Source organism: Brachyhypopomus gauderio, chromosome 11, assembly GCF_052324685.1.
Source record: "Brachyhypopomus gauderio isolate BG-103 chromosome 11, BGAUD_0.2, whole genome shotgun sequence".
Taxonomy (NCBI): domain Eukaryota; kingdom Metazoa; phylum Chordata; class Actinopteri; order Gymnotiformes; family Hypopomidae; genus Brachyhypopomus; species Brachyhypopomus gauderio.
In genome coordinates this window covers 17,629,735-17,645,384 of record NC_135221.1, presented here as the reverse complement: position 1 = coordinate 17,645,384, position 15,650 = coordinate 17,629,735, and the positions used below count along the sequence as shown (strand labels likewise).

The window sequence follows — 15,650 nt, the reverse complement described above, 5'->3', positions numbered from 1 at the left end:
TCAAACAGTGGCTTTGTTGCAGAATGGACCATTATGACTGTTTGAAAGGAGAAGGAGAAACGCAAACAGAGGGCTCATTCTCTGAAAGGAACAGCCAGGTATTCCCAGGTGCTGCCTTCACAGACGCATAGAATTTCTGTTTCGGGATGTCTGCATGAAGACGAGCTCTCGTCAGCACACCAACAGTTGTTCATGTCAGAACAACGTTTAGACGAAAGTTCCTAATTGCAGTTCTCGGGTTGCATTTATTTTCCAGTATTTAGAGAAATCTATGTAACACCCATTTAAAAAATATATAATTAAAAATCATTTAAATGTAGATCGACAGTGACTGTAGTTCTTCATGAAATATGTTTGACTTTTCATTATCGAGATGAAGAAAGGACACTGGAAAGGGGATATTGACATTCCACGGTCTGTTGTTCGTGATTTACCATTATTCTTGCAGCGACAGATAAGATTGAAATTGACGTATTTGCTGATTACAATGCAAACGAAATGAACAGCATTTTTGAGATTCTTTAGCTTTTTATACTTTCTCCATTTAATTTTTTTACACTATGACAAATAAAACAATAATCCAAAAAAGATTTATCATCATTTTATTGGCAGTGATAAAATGATTTTAAATGGTTCAATGTGACAACATGTAACATTTTTGAAACATAAAGAGATCAGACTGTACAAGATTGTCCATACAAAGATAACTAATTACTTTTGTACTTTTAAACAACACATAAATATTTTACACTTGATATATGCTACATAGCTTACATTGCAGCTATAAAAGAAAGAGACATTTACTGAACTTGTTTTTGGCTCAAAACATTTATGTAATGCCCAATTTAAGGTAACAAAAATATTGCTAGCAAATAAATTAACTACAACATGTTGTCTTTCAGGTCTGCTAAAGCCAGATACGATTATTTCCATTTTGGGTTTCTTCCTAAAATGACATGGGCCAAGATCCTAAAGATTTTCACTACTCAAAACAAATACTGGGGTAAGTGCATTCCCATGGACTCTAACGCTCTACTACAGTCTGCTCAGCCATTACTGTGACCGTCTGGGTAAACACAGAACAAGGTGAGACACTGGGCTGGGATCGGGGTTCTCTCACACTCCTTAGTGTGGAAAGATGTGTTTTAGTCTGATCTGAAGCAATAATTCCAACTTTATTCTCTAAATCTTGAAGGGCTGCTATTATCTGGGCAGTCGGAGGCATTTTTTTAAAGCACAGTTTCCATATAGTGGTCAAAGACAGAAATAAAAGGAAAGCCCACCTGAGCCAAACCTGGAATTTTGTGAATTTGTGTGGTACCTCAGATGATTCTGGATATACATTCCTTACCTAAACCTTTCTAAGTAACTTCACCAAAATCTGTAGTACATAAAATGACCATAATTACTGTCTGGGACAACAGGCATGTCTGTTTTCTTTTTCCATCATGTGAAAAAAAGATGCTTAAATAGAACAATTTGCACATCTTTGTTATGAAAATTTGTGTACCAAAGACAAAAGTGCCACTGATATATTAAACCAGACATACAAACTCTTGCAAAAATAATGTATACGTTAAGGTTCTCATGCAATCATCTAGCTCTGAAATGCTTAATGGGGTCCAACAAATATGTCCTGGGCATATAAAGATTCAGAGAAAACCTCTCTACACTTAAAGCACCTAAACAGGCAGGTAACTCTGATTAAAGTGTGGAAACACAAACAGCTGCCACTGAAATGTTCTGCCTATTGAAACTGAACCATCTGGGCCCATCCACAGAGTCGGTGAGTATATAGCTGGACTGACAATGGGGTGGTGCACACGGCTGTAAAGATGAAGCTCAATGTTCACAATGTGTTGTGAGCCAAAGAGACTGTACATTCACTTTTATCTTTTAACCGTGTATGTTGTGGGTTGCCTGAAATATAAAATAGATTTTTTTTTTCTCTGTTATGTTCAGTTTTGTTTGTTCGAAACACGTCGGGCTCATATAGTTTGTTCCTTGCCGTGGCCCATATCTCTTCTGCGGTAGCATTATTCTGATATCCAGTATGGAAGTGTAGAATGAACTGACTTGTCTCAAATGTACACACGCCTGTACACTCCAGATACTGGCTGTAGAAACATGTAGAGTTATTCTGGCTCAAAGGTGGCGGAGGTTCTGCAGGTCCAGACCTTACGCTGGAGAACATGGACCAGGAGCGGGGAGGGCCTGGGCCGCCCGGACGGAGGCTAACACTGGTAGTGAATGTGCTGGTGCTGGTGGACCTTCCCGTCCACGTGTGAGTGGGTGTGCGTGTGGATGTCTGTGAAGATCTTTGGGTAGATCTTCGGCGCACCGTGGGCCAGGAGTAACTGGTGCTGCTGTTGAGTGAGGTACTCCTCGTAGGACACGGATCCCACCACGTCCTTGTCTGCGCCCGGGGGGGCGCGCTCGCGCGGGGGCGGGCGGTGCCCGTTGGGCAGGGCCTGGGCCGACACCGCCGCCCCCGAGGAGCAGTGCTTCTTGGACTGACAGAACCACAGGAGCACGGTGCCCAGGATGAAGACCACTCCGGCGGGGATGCCGATGATGACGGGCCAGGGGAGGCCGGGGGAGGACACGGTGGGGATCGGGGAGAAGTGGGGCTTGTTGTCTGAGCAGGAAAACCAAAAAAAAAAAGTTAAAAAGTTAATCCAGAAGAATCAGACACCTAGCATGCTAGAAAGCATGTAGACACTGTATTCATCTGCCATGAGGCTTCAAGACGACGGGACGGCTGGTGACACCGACCTGGTAGCACGGTGAGGAAGGCACTGCGGAAGCTGTAGCCCATGGTGTTGGCCCCCAGGCAGATGTACATGCCCGCGTCCTCCTCCTTGGCCCGCGTGATGAGCAGCTTGTTGAGGTAGGAGCCGTCGGGCCGGGACCACACCTCGCCGGTGGGCAGCACCACGAAGCGGTGGTCGCCCACCTCGATGGTGGAGTTGTACTTGCTCTCGTCGCCGGGCTCCACCCGCTTCAGCCACTGTATGACGGGCTTGACGTCGCTGCGCACCTTGCACTGGAAGGAGGTGGTGCCTCCGTAGTCCACGGTGGTGTTGACGGGGTGCGTGCCGGTTAGGATGGGCTTGGAGTTTGTGCGCTCTTAAGAGAAGAGGAGAATGACCAACAAAACTTTAATGTGTATTAAATCAGAAAAAAAGTGACATTTTTAGTCCTGTTAAATGTCTTTCTAAAGGTAATCGGTCTCTGTGAAGACAGAAAAGCCACATTTTGCCAAAGGGAGAGCGAGTTCATTTTCCCTCTCCTTGGCATACAGGTTTGTGGAATAGTGCTCGTAAGTCAGCAGGCACAGATGGGACTTAATCGAGAGCAGATGGCAAATGAGATGGATGGAATCCTTTTTTCTCTTCTCTCTACTCATTTTACCACTCAACACTAACTCTGCTGTACCACTGCACAGTAAACCAATCTATCCACTTAGTAGTGTTGAAGCTATTGGTTAAGCTTTACTAGGACGCCATTAAGTGGCCGACCAGTTTCACCACTAACAGCCGAATCTCATCATCTACTTCAGCGATTCAAAACTCCGTCTCCCTCTGCCCAGATCATTAAGCTCACACAACGGCGCCGAAACATTATTAGACAGGTACAGGAACACAAGCAGGCGACTCACGGATGACTTCCACATTGTAGGTGGCGTTGATCTCTCCGGCCGGGTTGGACACGTGGCAGGTGTACTTGCCGCTGTGTTCGGGCATGAGGTTCTTCAGGCTCAGGGTCCACTTCTTCTTCCTGCCCTCACCCACCTCCTCCGGCGTGAGGGGCCTGTTGTCCTTCAGCCACACGATGTCGGGCCTGGGGCTGCCGCTGGCCGCACACTTGAGGCGCACCGAGCTGCCCACGGGCCGGGCTATCACGCGCTTCCTCATCTTAGCTGGCTGGGTGAAGCGGGGGCTCACTGCAGCGAAGGGAACAGAACAAGCCAAGGTTTAGTGTGTGTGTGTGTGTTACAAAAAATGTGTGTGTGTGTTACAAAAAATTAAAAATACAACATGGTGGGAAGAGACAATGGTGTATCGCCTCTAGTATGGTGTTTAGGTGTTCTTATGTTACTAAATCTGATCGTGGCTCTTAATAAGGAATAAGAGTTGATGGAATTTCAAAGTAAACATCTGAAAAAGAGAGACCACCTATAATTTCTGTATATGGTTTTTAAGAAAATCCCTGAGCTGTGCCACTTGAACACACATTCACACATGACGTTTATGCCAACTCAGTAATTCTGCAGAGCTTAGGGTAACAAAAAGTGAGAAGTGGGCCAGAGTTTGAGATTTTCCATATAGGCATTGTATGTTTTCCACAACACCGATAATGTTACAATGAAAATAGCCCACAAAGGGGCTGAGGCAAAGGAGCTTCTGGCAGGCTTGTATTTTAGTGAGTGAATCGCCACCACGCGAGGGCAGTTTGACAAAGCAAACAGCGGGGGCGCCGAAGGCTCCGTGCCACTGTTACTCGCCCCTCTGTTTGCCCTCGCAGCGGAGTCCGAACAAATGGCAGGAAAGAAAACACGATGGTGAACACGGCCCCGGCGCTCACGCCGGCCTGTGGGCGCACTGAGGGGCCTCCGCTCTTTGACTGGGCCCGAAAAACAAGCGGGGAGGGCCATCGTCGCAGGGACTCGACGCCCGCCGTCACGTCCCAGGACGGAGGGGAATGCTGCCCCCCCCTTTTACTTCTCACTTAAATAGCCTGCTCTTTGGCTTGTCAAATGCAATTACCAAAGCAAACACTGGGTCTATAGTTGGGGAAGCATGTGATACTCAGGGCAGGATGGGGGGGGGGGGGGGGGGGGGTTTGAAGAGGCACTGAACAGAACTACAGGCCTCACTGCCCGTCCTTGTCTCTGGAGATTACCCCGTTTAGCGCGGGCTGTCAGACCAAGGTTTGATGGGAAAATAAAAAGGCACCAATTCAGCATATACAGTAAGTGGCCTTATTTTATTTAGCTGCCCCCATTCCTTACGAACAACTGCACATGTACTTCTAATTATTTGCAGGGAAAAACACCACTTATGGTTATAAAGAGACGAAAAGGCATTTGTGTCAGCATTTGTAGCACAAATTCTCTTTTTGGAGTTGCACAGGCTTGGAAATAGAAGACAACAGTGTTCCGCCAAAGCTGCTCATGAAACACTCAGAGAGAGATAGAAAATAATTCCACCTTTCTTGGAAGCAATTAAAGGCTAAAATTAAAGGCAGAGGCGAATCAAAGGGGGCTCAGAGGACTCCTGCACCTCACCCAGTTTCCCTGATGGCTCGGGAGGGTTCTCTGCATCTCCTGGAGGATCATTCCTACCCGAAATCGAATCTTCTGTGGAAAGAGAGAAAATATAAGCAATATAAGTCATGGAAGCCAGCATATGAAAACAGATATTCACATCACAAGTCAGTGTAGTATATACACCAATGCTTCTGTGATAAGGCAAAAATTGACCTGTAGGAGTGAAACAAAAGCATAAACCTTGCTCGAGATAAATCTCAGAAAACTCCTGATACAGCATCCAAGAGCAGCGCTATAATTCACTCCACCATGTGCAATACGACCGCAACATGTTAGAAAAATGTTTTCAGGACTTACTTATTTTTTTTTACAATTTCCCTGCAAGATTTGTAGACTACACTGACAGAGACACTTTCAGAGAAAGCTTCCACTACAAACGCCATCGTGTAAGTGAAATGGCGTTTGCTCAGGAAAAAAAAAAACACAAGAGACCCTCATCCCCCAAATATGAATAAGTAATCAAGTCAAAAGTAATGAAAACAAAGGCCACAGATCCGTGATGAGGCTGTGTGTAATTCAAAGGCTTAAACCTAATTGCAGCCTAAATGAGTTGGGTTCCTAAATGCCAGCTTCAAGAGGTGAGTCGCGAGGGACCGAGATTGAAAAACGAGAGTGGAAATTTGGGGCCCTTCTGCTCCGATTACATCCCCTCCCCTCTTTCCCGCTCATCCGTCCCCCACATGACTGGCATTTTCCCGGGCTGACGGCTCTTTGAACCTGTCGGCAGGCTGGTCTGATCCGAGGGCGTGCGCGCTAACACTTTTGCGGGGGTGGCTGCGGGCTGAGCGGAGGAAAGGCTTGTGCGTTGGAGCTCGTGGCTTTATTAGCGTGCTCCAAAATCCCTGTGCACCCTTCGTTGAGCCCCACCGGTGTGAGCTGCCATCCCAGTCACTGGCTTTCTTGTTTCACTGCAGTTTTTATACTCATTGGAACAATTATGCAGAAATTGTCATTGGACCGTTAGCAACTGATTCTGGCCGTGGCCCGAGGACCTGCTCAATGCTTGTTGCATGTATGTTTAGTATCTTTCATAAAGCTGCTCGTCAAGGCCAAAACAGCAGTTTGGTCCCTATGGTCAGATCGCGAGCCAGTTTTCAAAGTTGAACCAACATGTATGTATATATTCTCGTGCGAGCTTGTAAAATGCTGACATAGCCTGCACCGGGCAAAACTCAACTTTGATTCATGAAAAGTCAACAGAGCTTTGAGACGCGAGGGTTGTCAGGTTTCTAAGCGAAACAAACTTCTGTTTCCCTTTCATTAAGCAGGAGCGACACTGTGGCGTGCTACATTTCACACGTCGCCTGGCCTGGTGGCCCGGTCGCTCTGAGTGGGGTCGGTGTGGCGGAGCTGTTTGGATAACCCTCACGCATGTTTTCTTTCACATCTGCCGCGGAGATGGCTGCAGAAAACCGGGCCTTGTTCTGCGGGAAACCCAAGCGCTGGCCAAGACCAGGCTCTCCGCCACGTTCGCGGCCGTCAGGGGCTCTCGCGGTGGTGGGCCGACGAGTAGGTACCCTCCCCTTTGGCCGGACTCGCAGCTCCGAGAGTCTCCGTGGATTCTGGCTGAGGCCAACGAGCCATGTCCCTCTTCGAATATGAAACGTGCAATTTGGCTCTGTGGAGTCTGTCAGGGCTAGCAAAAAAAAACCCCCTCGGCGTCAGAGATTTATGCCTCTCGTTTTTGCTCAGCTTGTGACCTCCCGCACTGGCTGGAGATCCAAACGATGACTTCACCGAGGCCATGTCCCTGCGTGCACCTTCAGGAACCCGAAGAGCACGTCCAGTTGACGTGACAAATGGGGTGCTTGGATCCCAACATGCTAATGCCATCATCACCTTCTGGGTCTCTGGTCAAGTCCACGGTGGAAAACAAGACAAGAGTGTGTTTCAGGCTATTTGTATTTTGCAAGGGGCCTTAAGAGGAGAGGCGACTCAAAAGGTTAGCGTCGGTCATTGGCTTTGATTTACTCAATTCCAGCATGCAGCTTATGGAAACCATTACTGATTCTGGTGCTACACAGCTTCGTATTAGCAGCCAGCTCCAAACGGTGAAAATTTATGAGCCGTGATCACAGCAGAGACGTTACTGACTGCAGTCATACCTGGGAATGAATAACACTGGAAGGTTGACAGATTCACTGCCTGTCGAGTGTATTTATGTTCAAATTCACAAATGTATCTTTGAGGCGCTTATACGTTTGTGGCTAGAGAGACATTACTTGTGTTAGCCCAATAACTTTTCACAACCAGGCCAAATATTACCCTCGCTCTGTACCTCAGTGCCACAGTTGCGGAGTGACAACACCTTTGGTAATTCAGTTCAACCATGGTCACAGCAGGTTTCTCTGGAACTCTGAGAATGACTTGCTGTAGTAAGGGTCTAGCATTCATAAAAACAAGCAATGCTCTGCATGGCTTTCACTTCTTAAGACTTGCTGCAGCGCTAAAACAACCACCAAACTTCACTAGTAATTCTAAAATCACCCACTTCCTTCTGACCATCATCTCATTTTGACCATAGGTGCTTACAACAAAGTCCGCAAACACACACAAATCGAGATACAAATGTATAATTCAGCATTTAAAAAGAGTTTCTGAAAGGTACAAATGGCTATTGACATCATTTACTATATTACTATAGAGGCTCTGTCTGTGAGTCCTTCCATAACGTCACCATCCTCCTGACCCTCAGGCGTTGCTGATTACCTACTCTATGTCTTGCTTTGGCAAAATCCCTGACAGTCTGTGTCTGGCCGCTGCATGATTCCACACTTTGCCCGAGGAGCATGAGAGAGCTTTGATCGGGCTTTACTTGGTCCAGCGGAGGCCTGACCCTACATTAAGTGTTTCCTTTTCTCTTTTCAGGATTATCGGCACAGAGGGAGACGATGACGACTCCGGCCTGCGCTGTGTTCCGCCTCAGGCTCTTATGAATCTAGAATAACAACAAGACTCATGCAGAGATTTGATTTGTCTCTCCTAAAGGCATTTTTGTATGTGTCTATTGTTTAAATGTACAGATCACTGAAGCCAGGAAAAAAAGTAATTATATTCACAACGTGGAGAAAACTTTATAACTATATTCAGATTAGAAGAAAAAAATATCTAAAGCAATAAGATTTTAAATTATATTATATTATATATTATTTATATCTCCTGGCTGTCCTGTGAACGCCTCTGTATCCTCCCAGAAGAGCTAGAAGAGGTGGCTGGGGAGAGGGAGACCTGGGCCTCTTTGATTAGGCCACTGCCCCCCGCGACTCGAACCCGGATAATCGGATGAAGATGGATGGATGGATGGATGAGGCAATAATACTTGAAAATATCATTTTTTGGGTGTGTTCTTTATGCTGGGGATTTGGGGATTTGTTCTTTATGCTGGCAGACATGAGTGTTGAGCCTGCATTACACCACCTCCTGCTGCACATGGTGTGTGGCAGTGCTGGGGGGTGGGTGTTGGGGGTCCTGCATGGGCCCCTGACTGAAGCATTATCCAAAGAGGAAAAAAAGAAAAAACAAAAACCGTTGGCAGATATTTCAGTTGCAACCTTGACCACACACATGTGCCAACCTGTCCTTTCAGCAAACCATCACACGGAGCGCGTCTCAAGACCGAACATGTGACAGCGCAGGCGTGGCGTCTAAACACAGCCTCAGACAGAGCGGCCATGGCATCTACAAGGCATTCTGTGGTCTTTAAAGGCCTCCTGAGACACTGACCTTCCCACAGCAGCCACACCGTACCGGCACTAGGGGGCGATGCCGTGCGAGCAGGCCTTGTCCGAGAGTGAAGAGGAACTCCAACAGGGTAGAGCTGGATTAAACGCCTGTGAAGACTGCAGGCAGCACTGAGTTGTGTTATGTCACAGCCTATTTCCACGTCACTCTTTCTGGCAGCGTGACATGCAGTTATCTTTCCCCTGCTTTAAAAACCATTTCCTCTTTTTCAGCTGCGGTCATTACACAGTGTGCTTAAAGGCAGGTGAACATGTGGCAATTGAGCGGTAAATGACAGCTTTGATATATTTTAGTGGGTTACACTGGGAGAGTCAAGTATCATGTTCTGCACATATCCGCAGTAAAAGTTCCCGACTGGTTCCCTTCTCGCAGACCCCAGTGTGCAGCAGCAGTGGGAAAGAACATTTTCCTCATGCCTGCGTTTGGCGCCTGCTTTACATCACGATCGCACCTCATTTGTACGCAGCAAAATATGATAGTGGAGGAATTTCTAAAGAAATGTGGACTGGTATGCATAGGCTACTGAACAAAAGCCACGTATCCCCGAACATCGCAAGCTCTGTGAGTCCGAGTTGGTGTGTGTGCGAGGTGAGCCCCCAACAACTGTACCAAAAGGAGTTTGTGATCTTTCCAAGCTGAATTGGGATTGATGACGGCAAAGAAAGTATCCTGGTTATAATCTAAATGATTTACGTAAGACGGTTTCACAGCATCGCAGCTCCAATCCCAGGTTCTAATTCCTGAGAAATAACTAAAAAATATATAATTTTACTATAATCAAGCAATCAGCTAGCATGTTGAACAATGTTAAGAACAAAACCTCCTTTTGACACCACAAGAATAACCTGGTAGCCAAATGTCTTTATGCCTAGCGGTCGGTGGCATGTTTTAATGCTCCTCCTTCGCAGTAAACTGTGAAGACACAAACACGTTTGCCCGAAGGACGCGTGGGGAGATTCGCAGCGTGTTTGGAAGGGGCTGGAGCTGAACCCCACCCGCCTGCTTCTGGGCACCACCCCCATCCTCCACCTTAACCCTCTTGTCCCAGCTGCCTCCGTGTAACTCTAGCAAACATCAAGGACAGGATGGCGCTTTACTGAATTAACATATCTCACATATTGATCGCAAGGAGCTCCCTTTGAAACGGACACCTCCGCCCCTGAACTTTGAACTCGTGCCTGCTACGCCCCAAACTGTTTAGAAATAAAAAGCCTCCTTAAAAGGTGCAAAACTCACGGACAAAAACTATATTTAGGTAAACAGGAAACTGTGTATGTATCTCAACCTAGTTATTACACAACATGAGTTATTGCTGCACTAACGAAAGCTAAACACATCGGTACACTTAATGTAGCAAGAGGTTAAATGGAGGGAATAACAAAAACAGCTTCAATCAACTAGAAGTTGCACAGATGTGGAACAGGTCACTCAAACTAAGGTATGTTCCTATGGTTACACGGTCAATTAAGTAACATACTGCCACTTTGACAAACTGATCTACTTTTATAGTAATATTATGATCAATTTAGAGAGGTTTCCCAACTATTCTAAACTTCCTAATTGTGCCTCATTTAGACGGCTGGAAGCTACAATTGCAGATCTTGGAAAGCACAGTATTGTGATTCATGCCGTGTCACCTTGGGACCATTTATCAGCAACTCTCAAGGATACGAGCTACTCGGAAAACGTACGTCAACTAAAAATCGACTTCACATATCACCACGCTGACGAAAACCCTGTCTTCTCCTGTTCGCGCTGACCACGAGTACAACGCTTTGAATAAGCAGAGATTGATATAGTGACCCGCATATTTCATTCAGCACATCTTTTCATCGCTGCTCTGCTGAGACTCCCCCTTCACATTCGAGGATGACAGGATGAGCCGGTGCCAATTCAACACAGCCCACGTTCTGCCCGACAATCAACAACACATGTCCGCAGACCGACTCACACGCCTGAGTCACGTGGCCCCTCCTCTAGCCCCGCCCCCCTTCTACTGTATGTGCCTCAGAAGTCACACTTACTTAGATTGAACAGAATGCAAAGTGGGAGGTTTTAAGACCACATCAAAGAACCTTCAAGGAAAAAAAAGGAAACTTTAGCTCCATTGGCTCCGGTCCACTGCAGTGGTAAACCTTAACATACAAGCCTCTTTGTGTTATAACACACTTTAGGTATTCTTTAAATAAACCGCATCTTCCTTTTAGTTATGTGCTTATTGCAATCAGAAATCAGGTGGAAAAATATTTTCTACCAACCCTTGATTGCGATGATTACTCAAATGCCTTCAAACACACAGTGGGCTTCATTCTCTGTGGGCAAAAGCGCTCATTTGCTTATTAAAACACATTCAATATCATGGTTACTCCTGCCAGTTTTCCAGATACAGATTCAAGCTAGTCAACCTACAGACGATACTAAAACAAATGTTTAATCTTAGTTAAATGTTAATTTTAATCGGATCTCAAATTTTAATCTAATTGAAATCTAATTAAAAATAAAAAATTGGCAATGTTCACAATATATTTAGAAAACAAAGATGAAAAATCTAATGTATATTTAATTCCTTAAAAAATACACATGTGGATAACAGATTAGATTTTAGAATTAGGTATCAATTAGGCATGTTTTTACATCAAACTCCCCTGGCTTTCTGCTGGTAATCTGTTTTCTGTGGTGGTTAGGACAATAGTGTAAAAAATGTCGGAAAAATGAAACCCTACATTTGTTACGGAGTATGAGTTGACTTAAGTTTAACTTGAATGAGTAGATTAGAAACAGCATATTTGTATTCTGTTCTAAAGATCTTTTCAACTGCTTTTTCTTTTTTTGTATTCACAGGACTGAGAATAAAATAATTTGTCATTTAATTTAGCAGTTTAAGGTAACTTATAAATCTTAAAACAAAAAACAATTAAAAAAAAGATATCACTCATATTTCAGAGTACTTTATAATCTGAATGTAACTGTTTGAACACGAGACTTGAACAGCAGTGTAAGACTGGAGTATTTTACAGTAGCTGTTAGAATAAAGTAACCAAATGCAAACAGTTCCTCCCTTATTCTAATTTATGATCAAAGCGACCGAGCCATTCGAGATTTTTCTAAAGGAACAAACATGGCAACAGACCAGCTACCGAAAAAAGAGTAGCGTGCTCCAAAACGCGAGACAAAGACCCGCAAGACTTCAAAGGCCTTCCCGCCGCGAGGCCGCGTCCTCTCCTCAAACACATCTCGACTAATTGGTGCGTCTGTTCTCCGCGACCACACTCCACTCGTCTCCTTCTTTACGGGTCGCACCACTGTGCAGTCAGGGCCCGATAATCAGCGGCCCTTTGGACAAAAAGAGGTGGGGGGGGGGGGGGGGGTGAACAAAAAGCCCCTCTAATGAGAGAGGATTCCTTCACTGCACCGCTCACCCACTGCAGCCTGGAAAAAAAAAGCCATTATGCATCTTTAAAAGGGTGGAAACTTAGGGAAGGTGTAGATGCGTGCCTCAAAAGGAGAGAGGCACCACCCTCTGTGGCGGAACCCTAGTACCTCCTCAGGGAAGAATGGGCGAACAAGCTTAATCCTGGCCAGCTCATAATGAGCTATAAGCTTTCTTTTCAGCTCAAAAATGGTCTCCGTTCTTTGACCACTAATCAGGGACAAATGCCTGGGTGCTTTCAGCCCCGCAGATCCCCGCTCCTGCGCAGGTTCCCTCCTCTCTTGTCCTGGAGTTCTGAAGTGTCCGGGACTGGACGGGAGAGGTGCGCGAGGTCTGTGAGAATGGTCAGGCCCTGATTGAACGGGCGGAAGCTTTACCTTCAAGTGCTCGCTTTCGGGTCCTTTCTCGTGCGCCGCATGGAGACGCAAAGGTTGTTGCAACCCTGCATGTGGGGCAATAAGGGTGGAGAAGAAGCGGAGGGGTTTTCATGTAATGTCCCCCCCCCCCCACCCCCCACCCCTCCCATTTCAAACTACGCTGCTAATCAAAAGTCACGAGATCCTGGCAACTGAGTTGGTTGCAGAGGGGGGGGATGTTCAGCTGTGTAAATCTTCACCAGAGCATGTTGAAGGCTCCAGCTGTCTCAGGACCAGAAAGCCTTTGCAGACTACAGGGAACCATATAGATGGCCCAAAAAAACAAAAACAGAACTAAGAGCCCTGAACCCATTCATGGATCCCGCCGGCAGAGGAGGTTTCTGTCCGGATGGAGTAGTGGCTCACACTTTTTTCTTCATTGTGCCTTGCGAGGGAGGACTGTATCAGACTAATCAGCTTGGGGGGGGGGGGGGGGGGGGGGGTAATGTTCTGTGACCTTGAAAAATGAAACATTCTGGCCCCCGTGTTGCAGTTATGCGCTCGCTGCTGAGTGCAGTTCCCAACATACATGCGACAAAAGGCCAGCCACTCCGTCGTGAGAAAATAATCGAGCATTACTTAAGTAACAAGCCGTTCAATTATATGGAGTCTGACAAAGCAAAACTTGCTTTGAAGTTACATGAGTGAAGCATTTGAAGGTGTGTCTATTCAACTTTTTCATGTTTCCCCAAAGTCATATTTGTCTTTAGCACAAAACATATAATGATGTATAACGTATATTGGCTTAACATGCCATGCAATTTGCACATCATGGGATGACTCATCTGTAGTCAGTCCCATACCTGCTCTTATTCAAAACCTTCTCCTTCACCTCTCTCTGCCTTCCCCTAAATGAATCATATCTGACACTCCTCGCCAAGGCACATTTCGCACATTCCCAGCCCGGCAGATCGGAATGCGACTCCTTTCTCTTCCTTTCCTTCCACGGACGATGAAATGATGCAGAACGGCGATATGGGTTCTGTGGAGGTTCCTGTGAATGCGCTCCCTCTCCCTGTCCTGTTCAGAGACAGGCAGGCGTGAAACGTAATCCCAGACCTTACGCCTTCACCCGGGACCGGCCGCTTCACCACTTTGTTTGTCGTCCCCCCCCCCCCCCCCCCCCCCCCCTTTCCGGATCTGGAGTGCCTCCTTCTGCCAGTGCCTTTGAAACCCAAGCTCACCCCCACCTGTAGAGGGATGAGCGCCATGTTTACATTATTGTGTGTTTAAAATGGCATCTTCGTTTCCTCTGCCTTGTTTCCGGAGGAGCTGGTCACTAACAATGCGATAGCCAGAGAGAGAGGATTTGTTTGGCTTGTGGTGGGGGTGTTTTGATGGAAGAGTCTGGTTCATACCCAAGTTTATTCTGACTTACAAATAGCAAAGACAATGTTCATTCAGTGGTGATGAATACAAGGATCAGAATACACCAGTGTTTGGATGATGTACTCCTTAACTGCAAACAAGTCTTCATCTCTTCCCCTGAAGTCTGCATGTAGTGTATTTTGGAGGTTTAAAAGGTTATGTAAGTTTATTTATGATGAGGCCTCTGTGGTGAGGCGTTATTAAAAAAAAATAGATTCAGCGTTACATTGTAAAAAGCTCAACTCGTAACTCAATAGCCACCTTAATCGTAAATCCGTGCACTTAAAAATCCGAAGGTCAGTCAGATTCATCTTTTCTGTTTTCTTAAGCTACTATTTCTCGCCATTTCTCCCTTGCTCAAGTAGACGCGGCCCCTGCAGCAGGGCCCGGAGTGTCATTGTGGCCCTTTCGTTTCCATCTTAAAGGAATCGGAGCTGGTACAAAAACATCAGAGAAATAAAAGGCCTTCTTCTGCTTTCTTTTTGGAGGGCCTGAACCATCTTGGCCCTGCTTCGCCGAGCATGTCACTCAGGCTCGGACACGCCGCGCTGCCCCGGCGGGCCAGCGGACGCATGACCATTGAAGCCGAGTAAACTACAAGTGGAGACAAATCTACCGAGGAGGCTGCCACAATAGGCTGGTTAGCACATGAAAGGGAGGCGGAGGGAGGAGGGGGGTGGCGGGGGGGACTTGTCTTTACGCCCATTTCCTCTGTTCTTCCCAATTCCCTCGCCATCAGCCTCCTTTAAAGGTATTCAACATTTAAACCAGAGGGTAAACTTTCTCTTTACAAAGTAATGTTAGTTCTTTCTTCTCCACTGCTGGCAGAAGTATAATGTTTAAGAAATGTCAGTAGGGGGGGAAAAAAAAGAAATCATTAAAATTTCTCAGCAATTAAGACAAGCCGTGCATGACTCAAGTCTAAGATCTCATTGCAGTGTCCCATGAATCTAATCCCTCTGATCTGATCAGTCCTGCTGTTTCATGTCCATGAACTGGCCTTGGGGATGAGACCCCAGATCTCTCAATTAAACCTCAGGAACCCCTTGTTCCTGTTGAGTTCTTTGAATTAAATTTAATATCTAATAGGAAATTTCATAGGGAGCTCACAAAGGTCGGACAATCGGGCCGCCATGCGATCTGTTTTCTTATGTTCTGCACCCAGACAGCTGGTGGAATCTGACACTTGTGTCTCAGAGTGCATGAAGAGGAGAGATTAGGGAGAGTGCAAGCAGACATTTTCATTCTCATCACATTCATCTACCCAGCAGTGCAGAAGGGCCACTTTCTTACATGAAAGTCCTCCTCTTGACTGATCCCAGCGGTACATGCTGTGAAACACACTCCTTCTGCGTGCATGAGC

General features: G+C 46.2%; 1 protein-coding gene across 1 annotated transcript in view; it reads right to left on the bottom strand.

Moving 5' to 3' along the window:
* Positions 1-586: 586 nt before the first annotated feature.
* Positions 587-15,650, bottom strand: part of fgfrl1a (fibroblast growth factor receptor like 1a) — a 37,437-nt gene continuing 22,373 nt past the window's right edge. The window contains exons 4-7 of the mRNA XM_077022482.1: positions 5,291-5,362; positions 3,662-3,946; positions 2,776-3,129; positions 587-2,638 (exon numbers count right to left, since the gene is read on the bottom strand). Coding sequence (XP_076878597.1) covers positions 2,235-2,638; positions 2,776-3,129; positions 3,662-3,946; positions 5,291-5,362 — 1,115 coding nt within the window. The 3' untranslated portion in view covers positions 587-2,234. The remainder of the gene's footprint in view (positions 2,639-2,775; positions 3,130-3,661; positions 3,947-5,290; positions 5,363-15,650) is intronic.